This window comes from Neoarius graeffei, chromosome 20, assembly GCF_027579695.1.
Source record: "Neoarius graeffei isolate fNeoGra1 chromosome 20, fNeoGra1.pri, whole genome shotgun sequence".
NCBI lineage: Eukaryota > Metazoa > Chordata > Actinopteri > Siluriformes > Ariidae > Neoarius > Neoarius graeffei.
Window position 1 is genome coordinate 8,748,086 of NC_083588.1, and position 21,599 is coordinate 8,769,684.

General features: G+C 42.6%; 2 gene segments (V, D, J or C); both read right to left on the reverse strand.

Annotated features, from left to right (window-relative positions):
* Nucleotides 1-7,693: 7,693 nt before the first annotated feature.
* Nucleotides 7,694-8,182, reverse strand: LOC132869444 (immunoglobulin heavy variable 3-7-like). The segment is given in 2 exon segments: nucleotides 7,694-8,028; nucleotides 8,131-8,182. Coding segments are annotated over 2 exon segments (387 nt in total).
* Nucleotides 8,183-9,965: 1,783 nt separating this feature from the next.
* LOC132869445 (Ig heavy chain V region PJ14-like) lies at nucleotides 9,966-20,098 on the reverse strand. The segment is given in 3 exon segments: nucleotides 9,966-10,004; nucleotides 19,649-19,971; nucleotides 20,059-20,098. Coding segments are annotated over 3 exon segments (402 nt in total).
* Nucleotides 20,099-21,599: the final 1,501 nt, after the last annotated feature.

Consider the following 21,599-nt stretch of genomic DNA (forward strand, 5'->3'; position numbering starts at 1 on the left):
CTGGTTACTGACAGAGTGTCTTCACTTCTGTTCACTGAAACCATGACTCGATCAAACCTAATTTCAGAGGGCAGTTGCTGAAAAACTGTACATATTGTACAAACAACTAAAAAGGAGGCAAAAAAGTATTTCAGAAGATCTGCTTGTTCAATCCCCATGAAGAAAAATATGTTTTAAATAAATACAGCACTGTTGCTCTTGATGACTTGCAACCACGTGATCAAAATGTGCTACGTCATGAGCGTCCACCATGATGGTGGATATACAAAGGAACTCGGATGGCAGCCGCTGAAAACATGTCTGTAAACAATGCTGAATTTTCTCAGTATTACCACAATTTGAACGGTCGAGCACAGATTCGATACAAAGAGAAGATAGATATGTGTGGTTTTTACCCATATTATTGAAAAAAGTCAAACTTTTCTGAAGATAAGACGCTTCTCCCGACCATCCAGTACCCAGATATCGCATTCTATCCGGTTTGGCTGCCAAAGAATCAAGTCAGACCTTGGACGAAACAAAGCCCATTTTCTGAGTGGGTGCCCAGTCTGGATTGTTTCTATCATATAATTTTGCTGGCGCTCCGAGAAGCGAAATGGTAATACACATGTTAAAATTATAACAACGACCAAGTGAACCACGACAAGCGAATGCTCATTTTATAGCAAAATTCAAGCAACACAAAATGAAATTCTTCCAAGATATTATTGAGAAAGTTTTTGAGTCTCACCTGAGATAAAATCATTCCTGCAAACACGAGCTGTTTTGGTTTTAGCCTCCGTTAGATCAGCCCTGCTGATGTTGTTCAGCCGTGCTCGTCTCCTTTCTGTACTAAGCCTCAGAGTTTCCTCGCCCTCTTTCCGAATCACAGATGGAATTCTAAAAAATCGGAACATGCCACGGTCACGAGTACTGTTGTGACCACCACCATATCCAGCACAAAAATATGACAAAGCTAAAAGAGATTTGCGCACGCGCAACGATGTTTTGTATGGAATGTCGCTTGACCCCGCATTTGTATATCCACCAATATGGCCAACATCCAGGTTTCTATTTTGCCTTGACATCACTTGCAAGTCAAGGATTCGATTCGGGACTGAACCGATCCAGTGTCGATATCAGGTGCCGATACTGACAAAAATTCACTCATCGGATATTGGACTAATGTTACCGATCTACATACTGATCCAGATTCTATTGTCGAAAGTATGCAGTACATCTCAAGCATGCAATTCTGTGCTTCAAAACATCTGGGTCAGTGTTCTACGGACAGACAAGATCAAGTATTTGGCAGAAACCCATAAAGGACAAAGAGCCACTGCACATCAACCTCAAAACCTCATTTTAAGTGTGAAGCATGGTGGTGGTAGCATCAAGGTTTCGGGCTGTTTTGCTGCTTTTCGGTTTGGAGACCAGTGACAAGAGAATAGCGCTGTGGTGGCCAGTCACCTACTTAATCAGATACTAACCTAATTTAGATGGTTAGTGGTAGTCAAAATTATTGCTGAGAACCGGATGTTTTGTCAGGCAGGATGGTCAACAATTCCTCTTTACCATTCCATAAATCTCAACAGGAAACTTTTCATCAGGGTGTTTCCTGCAAAAGGAGGTTCTACATACTTGTTTCAGCCTGGACAGCTTCATATGAAGATGGGACAGTATGGGTTGATAGCGTTGGCTGAACGAACCATTACCATATCCAAAAATGTGGAGAATCAGGAAGGAATTATTGAGTTAATGCTAAGTTACAGTTTTTACACCTTATTTGAAATGCAAATTTTCCTGTGGAAAGCCCTTATTTGTAGTTTCTAATCTTTTCTTACCCCAGCTGTAATTATCAGAGCATGAAGCCACACACACACACACACACACACACACGAAAACCAAGAACTGAACTTTTCTGCTTTGTTAAACAAATGTCCACTGTGCAAACAATGAGCTGAAGAGATTAAACACTAATATGACATTTGTGTTCAAATCTTCATTCATTTCATGTTGATGTATATTTCTTCAATCTCCAAAAGGAGGGAAGATTGCAAGAGAAAGTAATTTTCTCTTCGTACAATACTTCTGAGCTGTTTTTTCTGAAGAAAAAAAAATGAGACAACACAAACTCGTGATATTAATTTGAAATGAAATTGCAGTCGAACACAATTTTGTCACAAACCTGGTTATGAGTATTTTTAAAGCCAGCAGTCCAAAATCCATCATTATGATTATGAATCACTGCTACCACAACTGTTTATATTTCCAAATTATATAACTATAACTGTATTAATATCATAGAACGTTGGTGTTACAACAGCAATTTGTCATCGTTTTTTTTAATTGATTCAAGTGTTGTGGAATGAACACAAAAGTTCGTCCCTCTTGTCAGATATATTATTGTTGGCATAAACAGCTCCCTTACCACTTTTTTTTCTTTTGAAGTTAATAAGACAAAAGCTACAAGGGTCAATCTGCTTCAAATCACCCAATGACCTAAACCCCAAGTCTCTAGATTTACATGAAATTTGGGGTACATGTCAGATTTGACCCATAAAGTCCACATGTAAAATTTTAGGTCCATGCGACCAACGGTTTTGGAGATAGGGGGCGCCGTTTTTTCACGATTTTCGCGAAAAAAGGGCGTGGCTGCCAACATAAAAGGGGTCATAACTCCTGAACTAGCAGCCCGATTGAGACAAATGAGGTATCATTGGAAAGCTGAGAGCCCAAAGAATCCAAATATGTCCTTATTTGCAACATTTGGAGCATTTTAGGGGTGATGACCCTTTGACCTATATTTTGACCTTGAAATTGACAAAAAAGGTCACGTGACAGGCGGGCCAGACAAGGTTGATTTTGTACCCTAGTAAGTTACCTACAATATATCCAAAAATTGGAGATGTATTCTTTTTTGTTTTGGAGTAATCAAAAGTTGAAATTCATGCATCCTGAGCACTTCAGTGAATAAGTCAAAATAATTGGCTTCAAGATATACACAATATGCATGGTATGTATACATGTTAGTTTTCCACCAACATTCAAACTTTGGACTCCCTTGAAAGGAAGTGGTAGCCCCACATTTTCATGAAGAACATGCTCAAGAAGTTAAAACAAAAGAAACCATTCTCATCTTTCTCTTACTTTTACAGTCTAGGAATGAGTGAAGCATGTAAGTAAATCATGAATGAAAGACTTGTGCTCAAGCACCTTTGAAGACTTCAAAAGAGATTTTTAAGTCGACTGTTATTAATCTAAGTTGCTGATTGTTTTAAAAACAAACTCTATATTGGGTCTGATGCATGCACATGCATGTTTTGGCCTACAAGGCTTACTCATATGTTGTGTACATGTACTCGATCGGTCACCGTGATCACCTGAAAATTGCAAAACTGTGTGCTGACTGGGCAGCGGATGAGGAAACCTTGTAGACTACTGGATTCAGAATGACATTGGACAAGACTATGCATTTGAAGTAAAGAAGTTCATCCATTAACTAAAGCTCAGACTCTGTGATGGTCAAAACAGTTAGAGTGGAGGCCCATATGTACTTAAGTTTTGACATTATGTGCGTTTCTAATGACTTATTCACTGAAGTGCTCAGGATGCATGAATTTCAACTTTTGATTACTCCAAAACAAAAAAGAATACATCTCAGATTTTTGGATATATTGTAGGTAACTTACTAGGGTACAAAATCAACCTTGTCTGGCCCTCCTGTCACGTGACCTTTTTTGTCAATTTCAAGGTCAAAATATAGGTCAAAGGGTCATCACCCCTGAAATGCTCCAAATGTTGCAAATAAGGGCATATTTGGATTCCTTTGGCTCTCAGCTTTCCAATGATACCTCATTTGTCTCAATCGGGCTGCTAGTTCAGGAGTTATGACCCCTGTTATGTTGGCAGCCACGCCCTTTTTATGCGAAAATCGCGAAAAAACGGCGCCCCCTATCTCCAAAACCGTTGGTCGCATGAACCTAAAATTTTACATGTGGACTTTGTGGGTCAAACACAACTTGTACCCCAAATTTCATGCAAATCTAGAGACTTGGGGTTTAGATTCTTTTTTTTTTTTGGGTGATTTGGTACAGAATGACACACAGCTTGTTATAACCTCTTATGAGAGAGGGAGAGAGAGAGAGAGAGAGAGAGAGAGAGAGAGAGACTGTTGGCACCCTCTGCTAGCTGTGTGTTTAATTGCCATTTGTATTTAATTTTCCACTCACCAGCCACATGTTAAAGCAGTCAGACCAGATGGTATCCCGATTGAGGCTTGGAGATGTTTGGGTGAGACGGCTGTGGAGTTCCACATGAGATTGTTTAATAAGATCCTAGAGAATGAGAAAATGCCAAATGAATGGAGAAAGAGTGTGCTAGTCCCAATATACAAGAATAAGGGAGATGTACAGAGCTGCAGTAATTACAGAGGAATGAAATTGATAAGCCACACCATGAAGCGATGGGAAATGGTATTGGAGGCGAGATTGAGAAGAGAGGTAGCAATCTGTGAACAGCAGTACGGGTTTATGCCAAGGAAGAGCACGTCAGATGCAATTTTTGCTTTAAGAATGTTAATGGAGAAATACAGGGAAGGCCAGAGAAAGCTACATTGTTTGTAGACCTGGAGAAGGCATACGATAGAGTGCCAAGAGATGAGTTATGGTATTGTATGAGAAAGAGTGGAGTGAATGAGAAGTATATGAGAGTGGTGCAAGACATGTACAACCCCGATGCCAAAAAAGTTGGAACAAAGTACAAATTGTAAATAAAAATGGAATGCAATTATGTGGAAGTTTCAAAATTCCATATTTTATTCAGAATAGAATATAGATGACATATTAAATGTTTAAACTGAAAAAATCTCATCTCATTATCTCTAGCCGCTTTATCCCTTTCTACAGGGTCGCAGGCAAGCTGGAACCTATCCCAGCTGACTACAGGCAAAAGGTGGGGTACACCCTGGACAAGTCGCCAGGTCATCACAGGGCTGACACAGACACAGACAACCATTCACATTCACACCTACGGTCAATTTAGAGTCACCAGTTAACCTAACCTGCATGTCTTTGGACTGTGGGGGAAACCGGAGCACCCGGAGGAAACCCACGTGGACACAGGGAAAACATGCAAACTCCGCACAGAAAGGCCCTCACTGGCCATGGGGCTCGAACCCAGACCTTCTTGCTGTAAGGCGACAGCGGTAACCACTACACCACCATGCCACCCTAAACTGAGAAAATGTATCATTTAAAGAGAAAAATTAGGTGATTTTAATTTTCATGACAACAACACATCTCAAAAAAGTTGGGACAAGGCCATGTTTACCACTGTGAGACTTCCCCTTTTCTCTTTACAACAGTCTGTAAATGTCTGGGGACTGAGGAGACAAGTTGCTCAAGTTTAGGGATAGGAATGTTAACCCATTCTTGTCTAATGTAGGATTCTAGTTGCTCAACTGTCTTAGATCTTTTTTGTCCTATCTTCCGTTTTATGATGCGCCAAATGTTTTCTATGGGTGAAAGATCTGGACTGCAGCCTGGCCAGTTCAGCACCCGGACCCTTCTTCTACGCAGCCATGATGCTGTAATTGATGCAGTATGTGGTTTGGCATTGTCATGTTGGAAAATGCAAGGTCTTCCCTGAAAGAGACGTCATCTGGATGGGAGCGTATGTTACTCTAGAACCTGCATATACCTTTCAGCATTGATGGTGTCTTTCCAGATGTATAAGCTGCCCATGCCACACGCACTAATGCAACCCCATACCATCAGAGATGCAGGCTTCTGAACTGAGCGCTGATAACAACTTGGGTCGTCCTTCTCCTCTTTAGTCTGAATGACATGGCGTCCCTGATTTCCATAAAGAACTTCACATTTTGATTCGTCTGACCACTTTGCCACAGTCCATTTTAAATGAGCCTTGGCCCAGAGAGACATCTGTGCTTCTGGATCGTGTTTAGATATGGCTTCTCCTTGAACTATAGAGTTTTAGCTGGCAATGGCGGATGGCACGGTGAATTGTGTTCACAGATAATGTTCTCTGGAAATATTCCTGAGCCCATTTTGTGATTTCCAATACAGAAGCATGCCTGTATGTGATGCAGTGCCATCTAAGGGCCCAAAGATCATGGGCACTCAGTATGGTTTTCCGGCCTTGACCCTTACGCACAGAGATTCTTCCAGATTCTCTGAATCTTTTGATGATATTATGCACTGTAGATGATGATATGTTCAAACTCTTTGCAATTTTACACTGTCGAACTCCTTTCTGATATTGCTGCACTATTTGTCGGTGCAGAATTAGGGGGATTGGTGATCCTCTTCCCATCTTTACTTCTGAGAGTCGCTGCCACTCCAAGATGCTCTTTTTATACCCAGTCATGTTAATGACCTATTGCCATTTGACCTAATGAGTTGCAATTTGGTCCTCCAGCGGTTCCTTTTTTGTACCTTTAACTTTTCCAGCCTCTTATTGCCCCTGTCCCAACTTTTTTGAGATGTGTTGCTGTCATGAAATTTCAAATGAGCCAATATTTGGCATGAAATTTCAAAATGTCTAACTTTCAACATTTGATATGTTGTCTATGTTCTATTGTGAATACAATATCAGTTTTTGAGATTTGTAAATTATTGCATTCCGTTTTTATTTACAATATGTACTTTGTCCTAACTTTTTTGGAATTGGGATTGTATGAGAACAGTGAAACAGCAGTGAGCAGTTGGAACAACTGAATGGTTCAAGGTGAAGGTGGGACTCCATCAAGGATCTGCTTTGAGTCCTTTTTTGTTTGCCATCGTGATGGATAGCTTGACGGACAAAGTGAGGCAAGAGTCACCATGGAACATGACGTTTGCGGATGATATTGTGATATGTGGTGAAAGTAGAAAGGAGGTTGAGTTGGGTTTGGAGAGATGGAGGTATGCATTGGAACGAAGAGGAATGAAGGTGAGCAGTAGCAAAACAGAATACATGTGCATCAAAGAGAATGGGGATGAGTGGAGTGAAGATGCAAGGAGTAGATGTAAAGAAAGTTGGTGAATTCAAGTACCTGGGGTCGACTGTGCAGGAAAATGGGGGCTTCAATAGTGAGATGAGAAAGAGAGTGCAGACAGGGTGGAGCAGCTGGAGAAGGATTTTGGGAGTCATTTCTAATAGGAAAGTCCCAGCAAACGTGAAAGGTAAGATGTAGAAGATAGTCGTGAGATCAGCTGTAATGTATGGATTGGAGACAGTACCTTTAACGAAGAGACAGGAGGCAAAGTTGGAGGTGGTGGAGTTGAGGATGTGAAGGTTTGCGATGGGAGTGACAAGATTGGACAGGATAAGGAACAAACACATCAGAGGGACAGCACATGTGGAGAGCATGGGAATTAAGCTCAGAGACATGAGACTGAGATGGTATGGGCACATTCTGAGAAGAGATGTAGAGCATGTGGGAAGGAGAATGTTGAGGACGGAGCTGCCAGGCAAACGAAAACGAGGAAGGCCAAAGAGGAGAAACATGGATGTGGTGAGAGAGGACATGAAAGTGGCAGGTGTGGTAGAGAAGGATGCAGAAGAAAGGGAGCAATGGAGACTAAAGATCCGCTGTGGCGACCCCTAATCGGGAGCAGCCAAAAGAAGAAGAAGAAGAAGACCTCCATGAATACACTGCTGATGAAAGTGCGAGATTGTCATGTGACTACAGCAAAAATGTTTGTTTGTTTTTTTACTGCTGTCTTAGGAGAAGTATCACTGTGTGTCGAGCGCAGTAATACTCGACAGTGTCTTCTGTCCTCACGCTGTTCATGTGCAGATACACCTGCTTCTTACTGTTGTCTCTGGAGATGGTGAAGCGGCCATTAACTGCACTGGAGAAAAACTTCCTGTCACTATCATCCTCGATAGTTGCAACAAATTCCAGCCCTTTTCCAGGAGCCTGTCTGATCCAAGCCATCCATGAGCTCCCAAAGTCAAATCCAGAAGCTGTGCAGGTCAGGTTATGAGACTGATCAGGTTTGATGATCACTGAATCAGACTCAATCAGTGTCTGACTGCAGGAATCTGAAATACAAGAACACACAAAAACAGGTGTTACAGTTAAAATGAAAGAAATAAAGAAGGGAAAAGATGTTATATTTTAATTGTGAAATCGATGAGACTAACATTGAATGAACATTGCGAGAGCAAAGTAACTCAAAACTCTGCCTCGTCCCATCTCAAAAAATTCAAATGATTCCTGTTGCTGTAAATGAACATAAACTGCTGGTATGTTGTTGAGCTGAATGTATCGGCATAAATGGTTCAAACGCAGGATTTCATTTGCATGTCACGCCCACTGGAGACATAAAGAGTCACAGAGGAACAGCCATGAAGATAAAAAGTTGACTGTAAAACTCCAGCTGTGTTTCCTGCTGTCAAGTCCATAACTGCTCTTTACTCATTAGATCTCATATGTCTTTTAGTGCATCACTGTGTATCACTGTAACACCCAGAAGAACATGAAATTTTCTGATCACTGATCATCACTGAACAACACAAACTTTACAGATTTAATTTTTCAGCTGTGTCTCTCATCCAGTTTATCCGAGAGAAACTGATTGTAGTTCCAGAAATAATTCAGCTCACAAATCATCACTGACTCATTCAGTCAGGAGCTCACGCCAATCCTTGCCTGTTGTTAAAGCTTTGTCAGGTCTATAATATGAAGATCCACGGGCTGATTTTGCATGTGCCGAGGATGAGAGCGATGACACATTTTACAGTTTGTCAGTTCAGTTTAGTCATTGTTTTTAATAATTGGTGAACATGCAAGTGAGCTTCAAAGTTCTTGTAATTTAGTAATTTCCTTCACTTTAGAGATGGTTGTTAATTATTCATGAACATATTTGATAGAATGAAGAAATGTTTTGAGTCACTGTTTATTTCAGTGTTTATAATATACATGTTGAAAGTGTCTGAATTAATATGTTGAGTGTTGCTGTTGTTATTGAGACGATGTCTCTGCTCCTAATTCTGAGAGATAATACTTGTGTCTTTTCTCATTTCAGAAAAAAAAAAAAAAAATCAAGTTTCATGAGTTTAACCTCAGGAGAAGTGAGATACTGCCCTCTATAGGTGCAGAAACATTTACACATTTATTTTCACTCTTCATGAAATATTCTGTCAAATGAATGAAACGTTCAATCTGACGAATATTGAAAGAATATAATTTGAATACAGTTCTTTGATTAAAACTTAATTCCAGTGAAATTTATTTTAAAACATGGGGAGGAGATTCATCTGATGGAGAATGTGTGACTTTTCATGGAACAGAAACCTCTTTATTAAATACTATAATTTTCAATCAAATATGAAAGTATCAGTGAAACAGGATTGATAAGTTTTGTATCTTGTGGACATTCTGTTATACTGTAAACTGTATGAGGTGTTTTTGTACAGGGATGTTGTTGATTTGTCTCACTGTGGATAACGAGCGCAGTAATACACAGCTGTGTCTTCAGTCTGAAAGTTTTGCCCGTGTAAAATCACAGTGTTGCTGGAAGCCTCAGCTGAGAAACGGATCTTGCTCTTAAGTGAATCTTTGCTGCCAGTATTACTGGAGCTGCAGTACCAGCCGATCCATTCCAGCGCGTGTCCTGATGCCTGTCGTATCCAGTTAGTACAGGAACTTGTGGCTGAGTATCCAGTGATCTTACAGGGGACTGAAAATGATTCTCCAGGCTTACCCACCATGACTGCAGGCTGAACCAGTTCAATACATTTAATTCCTGTGAACAACAAACAATTATTCAGGTGCCTTCTTTCTAAAGGAAATATGTCCACAATTATCTGTTTCTCTCCAAAATTCTCCACATACTTACCAGATGCAGCTGTTAACAGCAGGAGTAGAAATGTTGAGACCATGGTTTGAGTGGAACCTGAACCTGGAACCTCACTTCTCTTGAGTGCACCTCAAATATTTTATAGGGGGTTTGATTTGCATGACAGTGTTGAAGCTTTCATAAAGGCACAGCAGGCTTAAAGACATGAGGCATTTCCTGCAAATGGAAAAACACGTACACATTCACAAAATATAAGAGTTCCTGATGATATACTGACTAATTCACCAAACAGTGTGGATTCTGCAGCCTGGTTTAATGAGACACTGATATAATCGATCTGTAAGGTCTTAGCTTCATAACAATGTTATAGTTAGAGTTTATGACTTTAATGTAAATCCCAGGAGAACATGTTCTCATATTTATTCCACTCTCTCAGTCCTTTGAAGCTCAGCATGTTGGGTAGATGTTGTGTGAATAGAGAAAGAGCGCCCCTCACAGGCCATAAAGCTGAAAGAAAAACATCATGTTCAGACATTTCTAATGTGGCTGCAGGATAAATATACAGGAGAAACTACAAGACCAAAGGTGCAGGAAACTTTCTAAGTTTGACTGTTTGTCAAAAAAGGAAAATAATTTTCACTTCTATTGGTGAGAAGCAGCTGCATTATTTTTCTCTGGCTGTTCAATAGCTTCTTGATGGCAGAGAATAGATTTATGGATGATTTACTCGACCTTCCTTTTTCTCCAGAATGCCTTTGGAGGAGAAACTAAAAGTCAGTGGACTAATGACACATTTTCTGATCAAATACAAATTACACAAAAGGACAGACAACAAAACTGCACTTTTAGTGTTTTGTTGTAATAATTTACTCCACATTATTCCCCTTACAGAAAAAACACATGAACTTCACATGTGATTTCTCACATGTGAAATATGTGGAAAATGTGTTTTGCACATGGGAAACATGTTATTTGCACTTGGGAAACGTGGTTTTGGCCCAATTTTATGTGAATCACATGTGGGAATGTTTTACACATGTGGTAACATGTTTTCCACATGTGCTCTACATGGTAACACGTTACAAAATCTGATACCATGTATTCCACATGTGGTAACATGTGATCACTTGTGAAATACATGGGAAATTCATGTGTTTTTTCTGTAAGGGTCGGATGATGCCATGGTTCTAAAAATAGCACAAACTATTCAAACTTAGTTTCTTGCAATGGAAAGAAAATTATGACTGAGAGGGTGTGGCAGCGGGGGCGTGGTCAAGCCCCAGTTTGTGACTGGAGGGTGAGGCCGGGGAAGGTCAGTGGCAAAATGATCACACCTGTGTCAAATTACTGGTCCGTATATATATATATATATATATATATATATATATATATATATATATATATATATATATATATATGTGTGTGTGTGTCTTTCAGTGTCAGCTGAGGGCTGATGTGGAGGGAGAAAGTGCCTCCCTGTGTGCTGTGTTTGGATGTGAAATCAGCATAAAAGCTGAAAAGCTGAAATAAAAATTGCCCTGCAGTGAACCCGCCTGTCCCAGTGCTTCAATGTTTCACCACCCAAAAAAAAAAAAAGTGTTACAGATGGTTTGCAGAGCTATAAGCACCGTGTTCATGATTGAAGTGAAACTCACCGGATGAAGCTGCCAGCAGCAGCAAAAATGGAAGGAACATCGTTGAACTAAAAGCAGTGCTAAATTCTCCAGAACCCACAGTGACCGAGGCTGATATTTCTCTATCTGTAGTTGGAAGGGGGGGGAATTTGGCAGAAACATTTGCATATTGTGATGCTGATCCATTCAAAACAGCCTGCTGGTTTCTGTCCTAGACAGGTTTTAATCATCAGGATGAAAAATGTTCTTTGGTGCTGAATTTGGTTTGTTTTTATGAAAGACTGAATGTAAGAATGATGATTATTCTCAATGCTTGAGGACATTGGGATCATGAGAATGGAAAAATTCTACTTTTCTTCAAAGTCATGATAAAATGCTCTCACACTTTCTCACACATGATACACAAACTCTGATTTGCTGGGGTGATTATTCTTATTTAATGATCTAACAGTAGAACAAGTTCTTGACAGAGATGTGATTATAATAGCGTGTATAAATGTGCAGCAGTGTTAGAGCTGTAGCACTGTGGTTTCTACGCCACAAAAGAATAAAAAAAATTAACATGAAACTCTGTTGTAATTTGTGGGATTATTTATTTTTTAGTTCGATGTGGATGGATAAGTTTCGTCTCTTGTGGTCATTCTGTTATACTGTATGCTGTCTGAGGTGTTTTTGTACAGGGATGTTGTTGATTTGTCTCACTGTGTGGATAATGAGCGCAGTAATACACAGCTGTGTCTTTACTCTGCATGTTCTGTCCCCGTAAGGTCACAGTGTTACTGGAAGTGTCTAGAGAAATGACAGATTTGTCTTTCAGTGAATCTTTCTGTAGCCCTGTCTAGATTAAAAAAAACATCTAAAAAGATAAATAAGTAATAAGTAAGTTCTGTTTATAAGTTAATTTCATTAAAATGCATGTCTTTGTGATTGAGATAATTACATAAAATCCATGTCAGTTCATATTTCATACAAAAGGTTAAAAATAACTATGGTTGATGATATTACATGTGAGAATTATATGTTAATAAGCAATGTTGTTTATTACAGTGTATAGGCATCTGATGTACTCATTTTGTAACATATCCTTATTCTACCTGTCAGTTTGCTCAGTTTCCATAGTTATGAAAACCTCTCATCCAATCAAACAGGCTAAGGGGGTGGGACATCCGGGACGTACAGGGAACAGCAACAGAGAGAGACTGGATACACGAGCGGGAAAAACGCATGCGATGTAGCGTGTGCTATCGTGCCGAGTATTGCCTTCATTTCCAGTGTTAAATGCAGAGTTTACCAGAGGAACAGGGCATACTAAGGTGTACTGAAGGTAAATGTTTATGGAAGTTGTGGTAAATACGGACTGTTTTACTACTGTTTGTGATGATGTTAAGGGAGATCGAGTTAAGATGGCGGCGCGTCAGGACGCAGCGGCTTACAGCTCTCCTTTCAAGTGCACGTTTTTGTATTTTTTGTGTGTTATAACTGTTTGTTTCGCGTCACCTACGGACTTCAACACAAGATACACCCATATGGATCTGATAGACATCGGCATTCGGCAAGAAATGATCATTTCAAACGACTTTCATCACGCTCACAACATTCCGGAGGAGATAGCGAGAGCACCGGGGTCTCCGTGGATTGTTATCGGGTCTGGAAGAGGAAGAAGGCGGAGACGTGAGAGGAAGCAAAAACGGGGCTGCAGAGTGGGCCTGCTGAACAAGCTCAGGAAACAGCCACTCAAACCTCCGCTACCAAGCCTCTATCTTTCCAATGCTAGATCCCTGGTACACAAAACGGACGACTTGGAACTACAGCTTGCTGGTAACCGCTACATTCGTGAATGCTGTGCAATCATTATAACGGAGACATGGCTACAACCGCTAATCCCCGACGCTTCGGTGCAGCTAGCAGGCCGCACGCTACACAGATGGGACAGGAATAGCGACTCCGGGAAAAACAGAGGAGGGGGGCTCTGTGTTTACGTGAATGAAGGTTGGTGCAACAACAGTACAGTCTTAGACAAGCATTGTTCTCCTGACCTAGAGTTCATGTCCGTAAGATGCAGACCCTTCTTTCTGCCGAGGGAGCTAGCAGCTGTTATCATCACTGCAGTCTACATACCACCGGACGCTAACGTCAAAACCGCTCTCTCTCTGCTCGCAAACAACATTAACAACCACCAGCGAGCCTACCCAAACAGCGCGCACATCATTGCAGGAGACTTCAATAAGGCAAACCTCAAAACGGTGTTGCCTAAATTTTACCAACATGTTAAGTGTGCAACGAGGGGAGTAAATAATCTGGACCATGTTTATTCCAACCTTAAACATGCCTACAGAGCTATTCCCCTCCCCCACCTCGGTCAGTCTGACCATCTCTCCCTGTTCCTACCCCCCGCATACACCCCTCTCAGCCGGCAATCAAAGCCACAAAGACGGAAAATTACCACCTGGCCTGACGACGCCCTCCCCCGACTCCAGGACTGCTTTGAACGAACACAGTGGGAAGTTTTCCATCACGAGGACCTGGCCACATACACGGATGCAGTGCTGGCTTACATCAAGCACTGCATTGACACGGTCACCGTGGTAAAGACCATTCAGGTGTTCCCGAATGAGAAACCATGGATGACCGGCCAGGTCCGTGCACTCCTACGTGCCCGGGATGCAGCCTTCAGATCCGGCGACCGAGCGCTATACAGTAGGACTCGGGCCGACCTGAAGAAAGGCATCAGCGCAGCCAAAGCGGACCACAGGAGAAGGATTGAGGAGCAGCTGACAAGCCCCAGGCAGCTGTGGCAGGGCATTCAGGCAATAACAAACTACAGGGGCTGTGCTGTGTCAGCCGGGGACTCAGATGCGGCACTTGCGGAGGAGCTGAACAGCTTCTTCGCCCGCTTTGAAGCTCAGGCGCAGCACACAGCCAAACCACCCCCCGGACCATCTCCCCAGCTGCCACTACAGCTCACACCTCCCCCCAGCACTCCACCCCAACCCCCACTTCAACCGACAGCAATCACTGGCACTCCCCCGCTCATTCTGAAGGTCGAGCCTGAGGATGTGAGACGGGTGCTCCGGGCCATAAACCCCAGGAAGGCAACTGGCCCAGATGGCGTACCAGGGAAGGTGCTCAAGGCCTGTGCTGACCAACTTGCACAGGTCTTCACGGACATCTTCAACAGGTCACTGGAACAAGCCATCGTCCCGACCTGTTTGAAGTCTGCCACCATCATCCCGGTCCCCAAAAAGTCACCCACAGCCAGCCTCAACGACTACCGCCCCGTAGCACTCACCCCCGTCATAACGAAGTGCTTTGAGAAACTGATCTTGCACCACATAAAAACCTGTCTCCCCCCCACCCTGGACCCCCACCAGTTTGCATACAGGCCTAACAGATCGACTGAGGATGCAATAGCCACTGCTCTCCACTCTGTGCTGAGCCATCTGGAGAGACAAGGACGCTATGTCAGAATGCTCTTCATCGACTACAGCTCAGCTTTCAACACCATAATACCGGACATCCTGATCCCCAAGCTAACCAGCCTCGGGCTCCCATCATCCACCTGCTCCTGGATCAAAGACTTTCTAATCAACCGACCACAACAGGTGAAGCTGGGCCGCCACCTTTCATCTGCCCGCACCCTCAGCACTGGCTCACCACAGGGCTGCGTGCTGAGCCCACTCCTGTACTCGCTCTACACATACGACTGCAGTGCAACCCACCCAGAGAACATCATCGTCAAATTCGCTGACGACACAACAGTGGTGGGGATGATAACAGGGGGGAACGAGGAGGCCTACAGAGATGAGGTCCTGAACCTGGAGAGGTGGTGTGCAACCAACAACTTAGCACTGAACATCTCTAAGACAAAGGAACTCATCCTGGACTTCCGGCGGAACAGCGCTACCCCTGCCCCCCTGTATATCAACGGTGAGCGTGTTGAGCGAGTGCAGACCTTCAAATTCCTGGGTGTCCACATCTCTGCTGACCTCTCCTGGTCAACCAACACGTCAGCCCTGGTCAAGAAGGCCCAGCAGCGGCTACACTACCTTAGAGTGCTCAAGAGGGAGCAACTGAGCACAAGCCTGCTGGTGACCTTCTACCGCTCCACCATAGAGAGTCTGCTGACCTACGCAGTGTCAGTGTGGCACTCTAGCTGCACAGTGGCTGACAGGAAGAGGCTGCAGAGGGTGACCAACACTGCACAAAGGATCATCGGCAGCCCTCTGCCTTCCTTAACTGACATCTACAACTCTAGATGTCTGAACAGAGCAAAAAACATCATAAGGGACATCACCCACCCTGGCTTCCATCTGTTCAATCTGCTACCCTCTGGCAGGCGATACAGGTCCATACCGGCCAGAACAAACAGACTCAGGGACAGCTTCTTTCCTAAAGCAGTCACCATACTCAACTCCAGCCTGCACTGAGGAACTGGTGCTTTGAGAACTGGCCTACTTGTGAACTGTTCAAAAGGTAACTTGTGTGTGTGTGTGTGTGTGTGTGTGTGTGTGTGTGTATTGCATCATGTCTTTTTGCACTGTCAATACAAATGTCACCTTATCACTGAATGCTGCTATCACTAGCCACTTTACTTATACTACTGGAGTATTGATGCCAATATACTTGAGCTGTGTGTGTGTATGTACATACACATGCATATGTATGTATGTATATATATGTATATACTGTTATTATAATGCCAATTATGCACAATATGCCAATTATGCCAACAATGCCAATATACTTGAGCTCAATGTATGTGTGTATGTATATGTATGTGTGTATATGTGTGTGTGTGTGTGTGTGTGTGTGTGTATGTGTATATATATATATATATATATAATATGTGTGTGTGTATATGTGTAGGTATACACTGTTATTACAATGCCAATATACTTGAACTGTAATTATGTTACACATGGTTGCACACCACTGGATGCTGCTACTATCAGCCACTTTACTTGCCCTTAAGGTTTTATCTACTGTGCTTTGTCTTGTGTGTATTCTCCATGCAGGACCTATACAAATGTGTCTGTATATAGTAACTAGTAGTTCAATAGTAGTTTTTGTATTTTGAATATACCTTTTCTTTTTATTCTATGTGTGTGTGCACTTTATGGAGCAGCTCTGAATTTCATTATACTCTGTGTGATGACAATAAAGGCTTTCTATTCTATTCTATTCTATGATGAATGCTAAACGTGATGAGCATCTAGCTCGTGCTAACATGCTAGTAGCAGTGGTGTAGTGGAGATTTTTAAAGTGGGGGTACGCGATTCGTGACGTCATCGATTTGATATCATGTCAGAAGCGGTAGCCTTTGTTTGGTCGCCTATGTTTGGTATGAATGATTTGTATAAATGTTACATTCTTTTAACAACACAAGAGGGCACAAGAAGACACTTTTTTCAGACATTTTTATGTGTGCAATTTTCATTCGTGTTTGTCAGTACAGCCCAACTGTTATGGCGAAAAGCCACGGTTTATTTTGTCTCCAATAAATATGCCGAAATGGCTAAAGAGGAACAAATTCGCCTTCTCCTTCCGAATGCATCGTTGTAGACAGCACCACTCTGCTGCTGGAACTCAACATAAACCTTGCATAGGTTTAACATGGACTATCAGGCGTGAAGCCAAAATATTGGAAATTATGATACACAAACACCTTTGTTCATGTTCAATTCATGTTCATTTGAGCCGAGCTGCATTCGGAATTCGATATTTTTACTAGCCTACTTACTGCCGTGGCAACAGCTACAGCATGTGTCCAGAAGTTCAAAAATAGTCACGTCACTTACTCACATCGCATACAAACAAGCAATGGGCTGAAATTTATTATAAAAGGCACCAATTGAATAAATCAAGCATTTAGTCTGGCGCGATTGAGGCACCTGCATATACAAAATACATGACATGCAGCCATTAAAATGGCGGAGTCAACCGTTTACATAATTCTAATATCTCGGCTGCATTTAGAATGCATTCTACTTTGCGTCGCTACATTTTACGTAACGTTCAATGGGGGGGGGCATTGATGATGAGCACAAAGGCACGTGTCACTTACTGTAGAGCGTATAAACTCAGGCCATTGAATGACAGTTTTTTTTTTTAATCTCACCTCGGGAGAAGTGGGTGGACGGCGTACCCCCGTGTACCACGCCCACTACACCCCTGGCTAGTAGTGATTTTACACACATTTGAATGTAGTAGCCTAACGTTACTCTATGTGTTTAATGTGTGTACTGAAGTATGCTATGTGAACTCGGAAGGAGCTCGCGGAATTGCACAGAGACTATGAATATGAGTGATTTAGAGCCGTGTGTATATGCTCGCCAGGGAATCCAGAACAGGACACACATCCTGGACCTTTTTTTTTGTTTACCTTCAACGGCGAGTGGCGGCTAGTGGCAGCGGGTGTGACCAGTCAGCAGTCCCCGGGTTTTTCTTTCCTCTCTCCCTCCTCATTCATTCACAACATTCATCCCCATTCCTGACAAGCAGCATACAAACTGACTGAGGCCAGACTGTGAGTACAAACAGTTACAAATATACCGGATCGACTCACTGCATTTTATTTCGCTTGTTTAAGTGAAGTGGTCACCCAGTTTAAGACCTCACCGCTCACAAGCCACGATTCAGGCCTGCACCGTTTTGTTTTTTTGGGTTGTGTGCACACAAGGGTTTATGTTAAATGTGAAATAATTTGCTTTGTATTTATGACGTTATTCATATAAAAAAAGACAAGTTAAACTTGGAGGAATTTCTGTTTATTCATCGTAGGATTTTACATTATTTAATTTGAAGTTCTACTAAGTGGAGGCACCAAATAACTTATGCACTTACCTTATTTCTGAAAAGAAGAAAAAAGAGAGTCTTCTCCTTAGTTACATTTTATTAAGGTTAATACGGCACCACACACCAACAAAATTAAGAACCTAGAGCCCACCCTAATAGTTAAGGTGATTCCTCAGTTCATAGGGCAGGGTGCTACATTTCTTTGCAATATCCCCATCCTAATAAATGATATCTCGTCTCATTATCTCTAGCCGCTTTATCCTGTTCTACAGGGTCACAGGCAAGCTGGAGCCTATCCCAGCTGACTACGGGCGAAAGGCGGGGTACACCCTGGACAAGTCGCCAGGTCATCACAGGGCTGACACTTAGACACAGACAACCATTCACACTCACATTCACATCTACGGTCAATTTAGAGTCACCAGTTAACCTAACCTGCATGTCGTTGGACTGTGGGGGAAAACGGAGCACCCAGAGGAAACCCACGCGGACACGAGGAGAACATGCAAACTCCGCACAGAAAGGCCCTCGTCGGCCATGGGGCTTGAACCCAGGACCTTCTTGCTGTGAGGCAAAAGCGCTAACCACTACACTACCGTGCCACCCAATAATAATTATGAGAAAAACAAGCTTTTATATCATTATCAGCCCTGGTCAGACTGCACTCTTGAGAACTGCATGAAGACAGAGATCAATCTCATGTGTATGAAGATCCTATTTTATGTTTTTTAAAGTTTATGATGGCAATGTCAAATCCTGAAGTTTCATTTATCGGTCCAGAAGAGCAGTATGTCACTGAACCCCTCATTCTAATGGTGCTGGTTCTCAACTAATGAGCACAGTTACTTGTTGTCTTGTGGACTCCTGAACACAAATCATTCTGGTGTTGCTCAGAGCATGAATTTAAACAGCTAAATTTGTGAGATTATTTTGTCATTGTGCACTGAATGAAGTGAACATACTTTCCAGGAAACAAGAGGCACAACTTCTGAGCTCCGTCACATCTGTAGATGAAGAGATTTACCTCCAACTGATCAGAGCAGTTTAGAGAACTGGAATATGATCATCATTAAAGCTGTTAAAGCCAAACTTTCAGTGTCCAAAGACAGACATTATCTTAAAATTATAAACTGTGATATTCATATCACCTGGCCTTTGGAGAGTCTGAATGCTGCAGTAACACTTCACCTCATTCACATTAACTATGGATTGGAATGGAATGGATTGACAGATTATTCATGATGGATTAACTGTATATCCAGCTCAGGACAAGAAATAATTTCAGTTGAGGTCAAAGATGAAACATGATGTTGATTTCCCTTTGTCTTTGAAACAGAGAGGGGTCTGAGCCCTGCAAGCTCATTTATACCAGGCGTCCCTGGGGACAAGTGGACTACAGGGAGATGAAAATGAACAGGGATGTTTTTGTACAGGGCTGCAGGGAGTCTGTAGTGCTGTGTGTCTGGCGCAGTAATACACAGCTGTGTCCTCGGTCTGAGAGTTTTGTCCTCTTAAATAAACTGTTCTGCTGGATGTGTCCTGGCTGAAACTGATCTTGCTCTTCACTGTATCTTTGAGATCAGTGCGACCATCATTACACAGATATCCGAGCCATTCCAGAGCCTTCCCAGCAGGTTGTCGTATCCAGTGAATACAATAGCTCGACGCTGAGGTCTTACAAGAGATGGAGAACGACTCTCCAGGTTTCACGAGCGCAGAGGCTGACTGAGTGAGCTCCACAGCACCAACACCACCTGAGAACAACAACAATAAAACATCATCAAATCATTTGCCCAACCAGATATGAAATCTAAACTCATTCAGCCAAAATGGAGACTTACAGAATGCAGCTGTGAGCAGCAGCAGCACTGATGAGAGCATCGTTGTTTGGGATAAAACTGAAGTGAATTAAACTGTTCAGCTGCTCTCCTCCTCACCACACACACACACACTCACCAACCTCATATAAGAGACATCAGTGAAGGATTTGCATCAAATGCATCACATGACCTTGAAGACTCGGGTTTTAAAACTAAACACTTGCGTATCTCTGTGACCAAGTGATTCAAGTTTCAAGTTTCAAAGTGTCTCAAAGTGTTTATTGTCATATGCACAGTAAGGAACATATCCTCTTGCACAATGAAATTCTTAGTTCGCCGTCCACCAAGAGTGCCAAATTACAACAATAAATACGTGGAAGAAATAATACAACGTAAAGCCAATATAGTGCAAAATAAAAAGAAAAAAACAAAACAAAACAGTATTTTACAAAATCAAGGTAATGTAGTGCACAATAGGCAGTATAATACAAAAATAAGGCAATGATAGAACGTAGCAGCAAAAAAGGGCAGTCATGTGCAAACATGGGCAAACAGATGTAAACAGTCAAGAACAGTTTACAGGGAGGTAGTCCCTGGTTATCGACTCCTGTCAGCTGTTCAGGAGTCTGATGGCGGTGGGAAAGAAAGAGTTCTTTAACCTGACCGTCCTGCATTTCACACTTCTGTACCTCCGGGCTGAGGGTAGAAGTGTGAACAGTCCATGCTGGGGGTGGGTGGGGTCTTTGAGGATGGAGGCAGATCTCCTGTGGACTCTGTGGTGGTAAATGTTCTGCAGAGAGGGCAGTGGAGTTCTGGTGATTCTCTCAGCAGTCTTTGCCACTCTCTGCAGGAGTTTGCAGTCCATAGCCGTAGTGCTGCCAGACCACACAGTGAAGCAGTTGGTCAGAATGTTCTCAATTGCGCAGCTGTAGAAGTTGCTCAGGATCTTGGGAGACATACCAAACTTCTCAGCCTCCTCAGAAAGTACAGCCACTGTTGAGCCTTCCTAACCAGCTGTGTGGCGTTAGGTGTCCATGTGAGGTCCTCACTGATGTGAACATCCAGGTATTTGAAGTTGCTCACCCTCTCTACTTCAAGCTCCCGGATGAACAGTGGCAGATGAGGTCTCGTCTCCTTCCTCATGTCCACTATCATCTCCTTCATCTTGTCTATGTTGAGGGTGAGGTTGTTGTCCTCACACCATGACACCAGACTAGCCACCTCCCTCATGTAGGCTGTTTTGTCTCCACCAGTGATGCGTCCTATCGCTACGGTGTCGTCCGCAAACTTCAGGATGATGTTGTCCTTGTGGGAGGCAACACAATCGTGGGTGAATGGGGTGTAGAAGATGGGGCTGAGGGGGCATCCCTATGAGGTGCCAATGTTTGTGGTAATGCTGTCTTTCATTCTATTACCAATTCTGACAGTCTGAGGCCTGCCAGTCAGGAAGTCAAGGAGCCAGTCACTGAGGGTAGGGTGCAAAGCAAGTGTGGACAGTTTTTGGTTGAGTTTGTGGGGGATGACCCTGTTGAAGGCAGAGCTGTAGTCAACAGAGTCTTCTG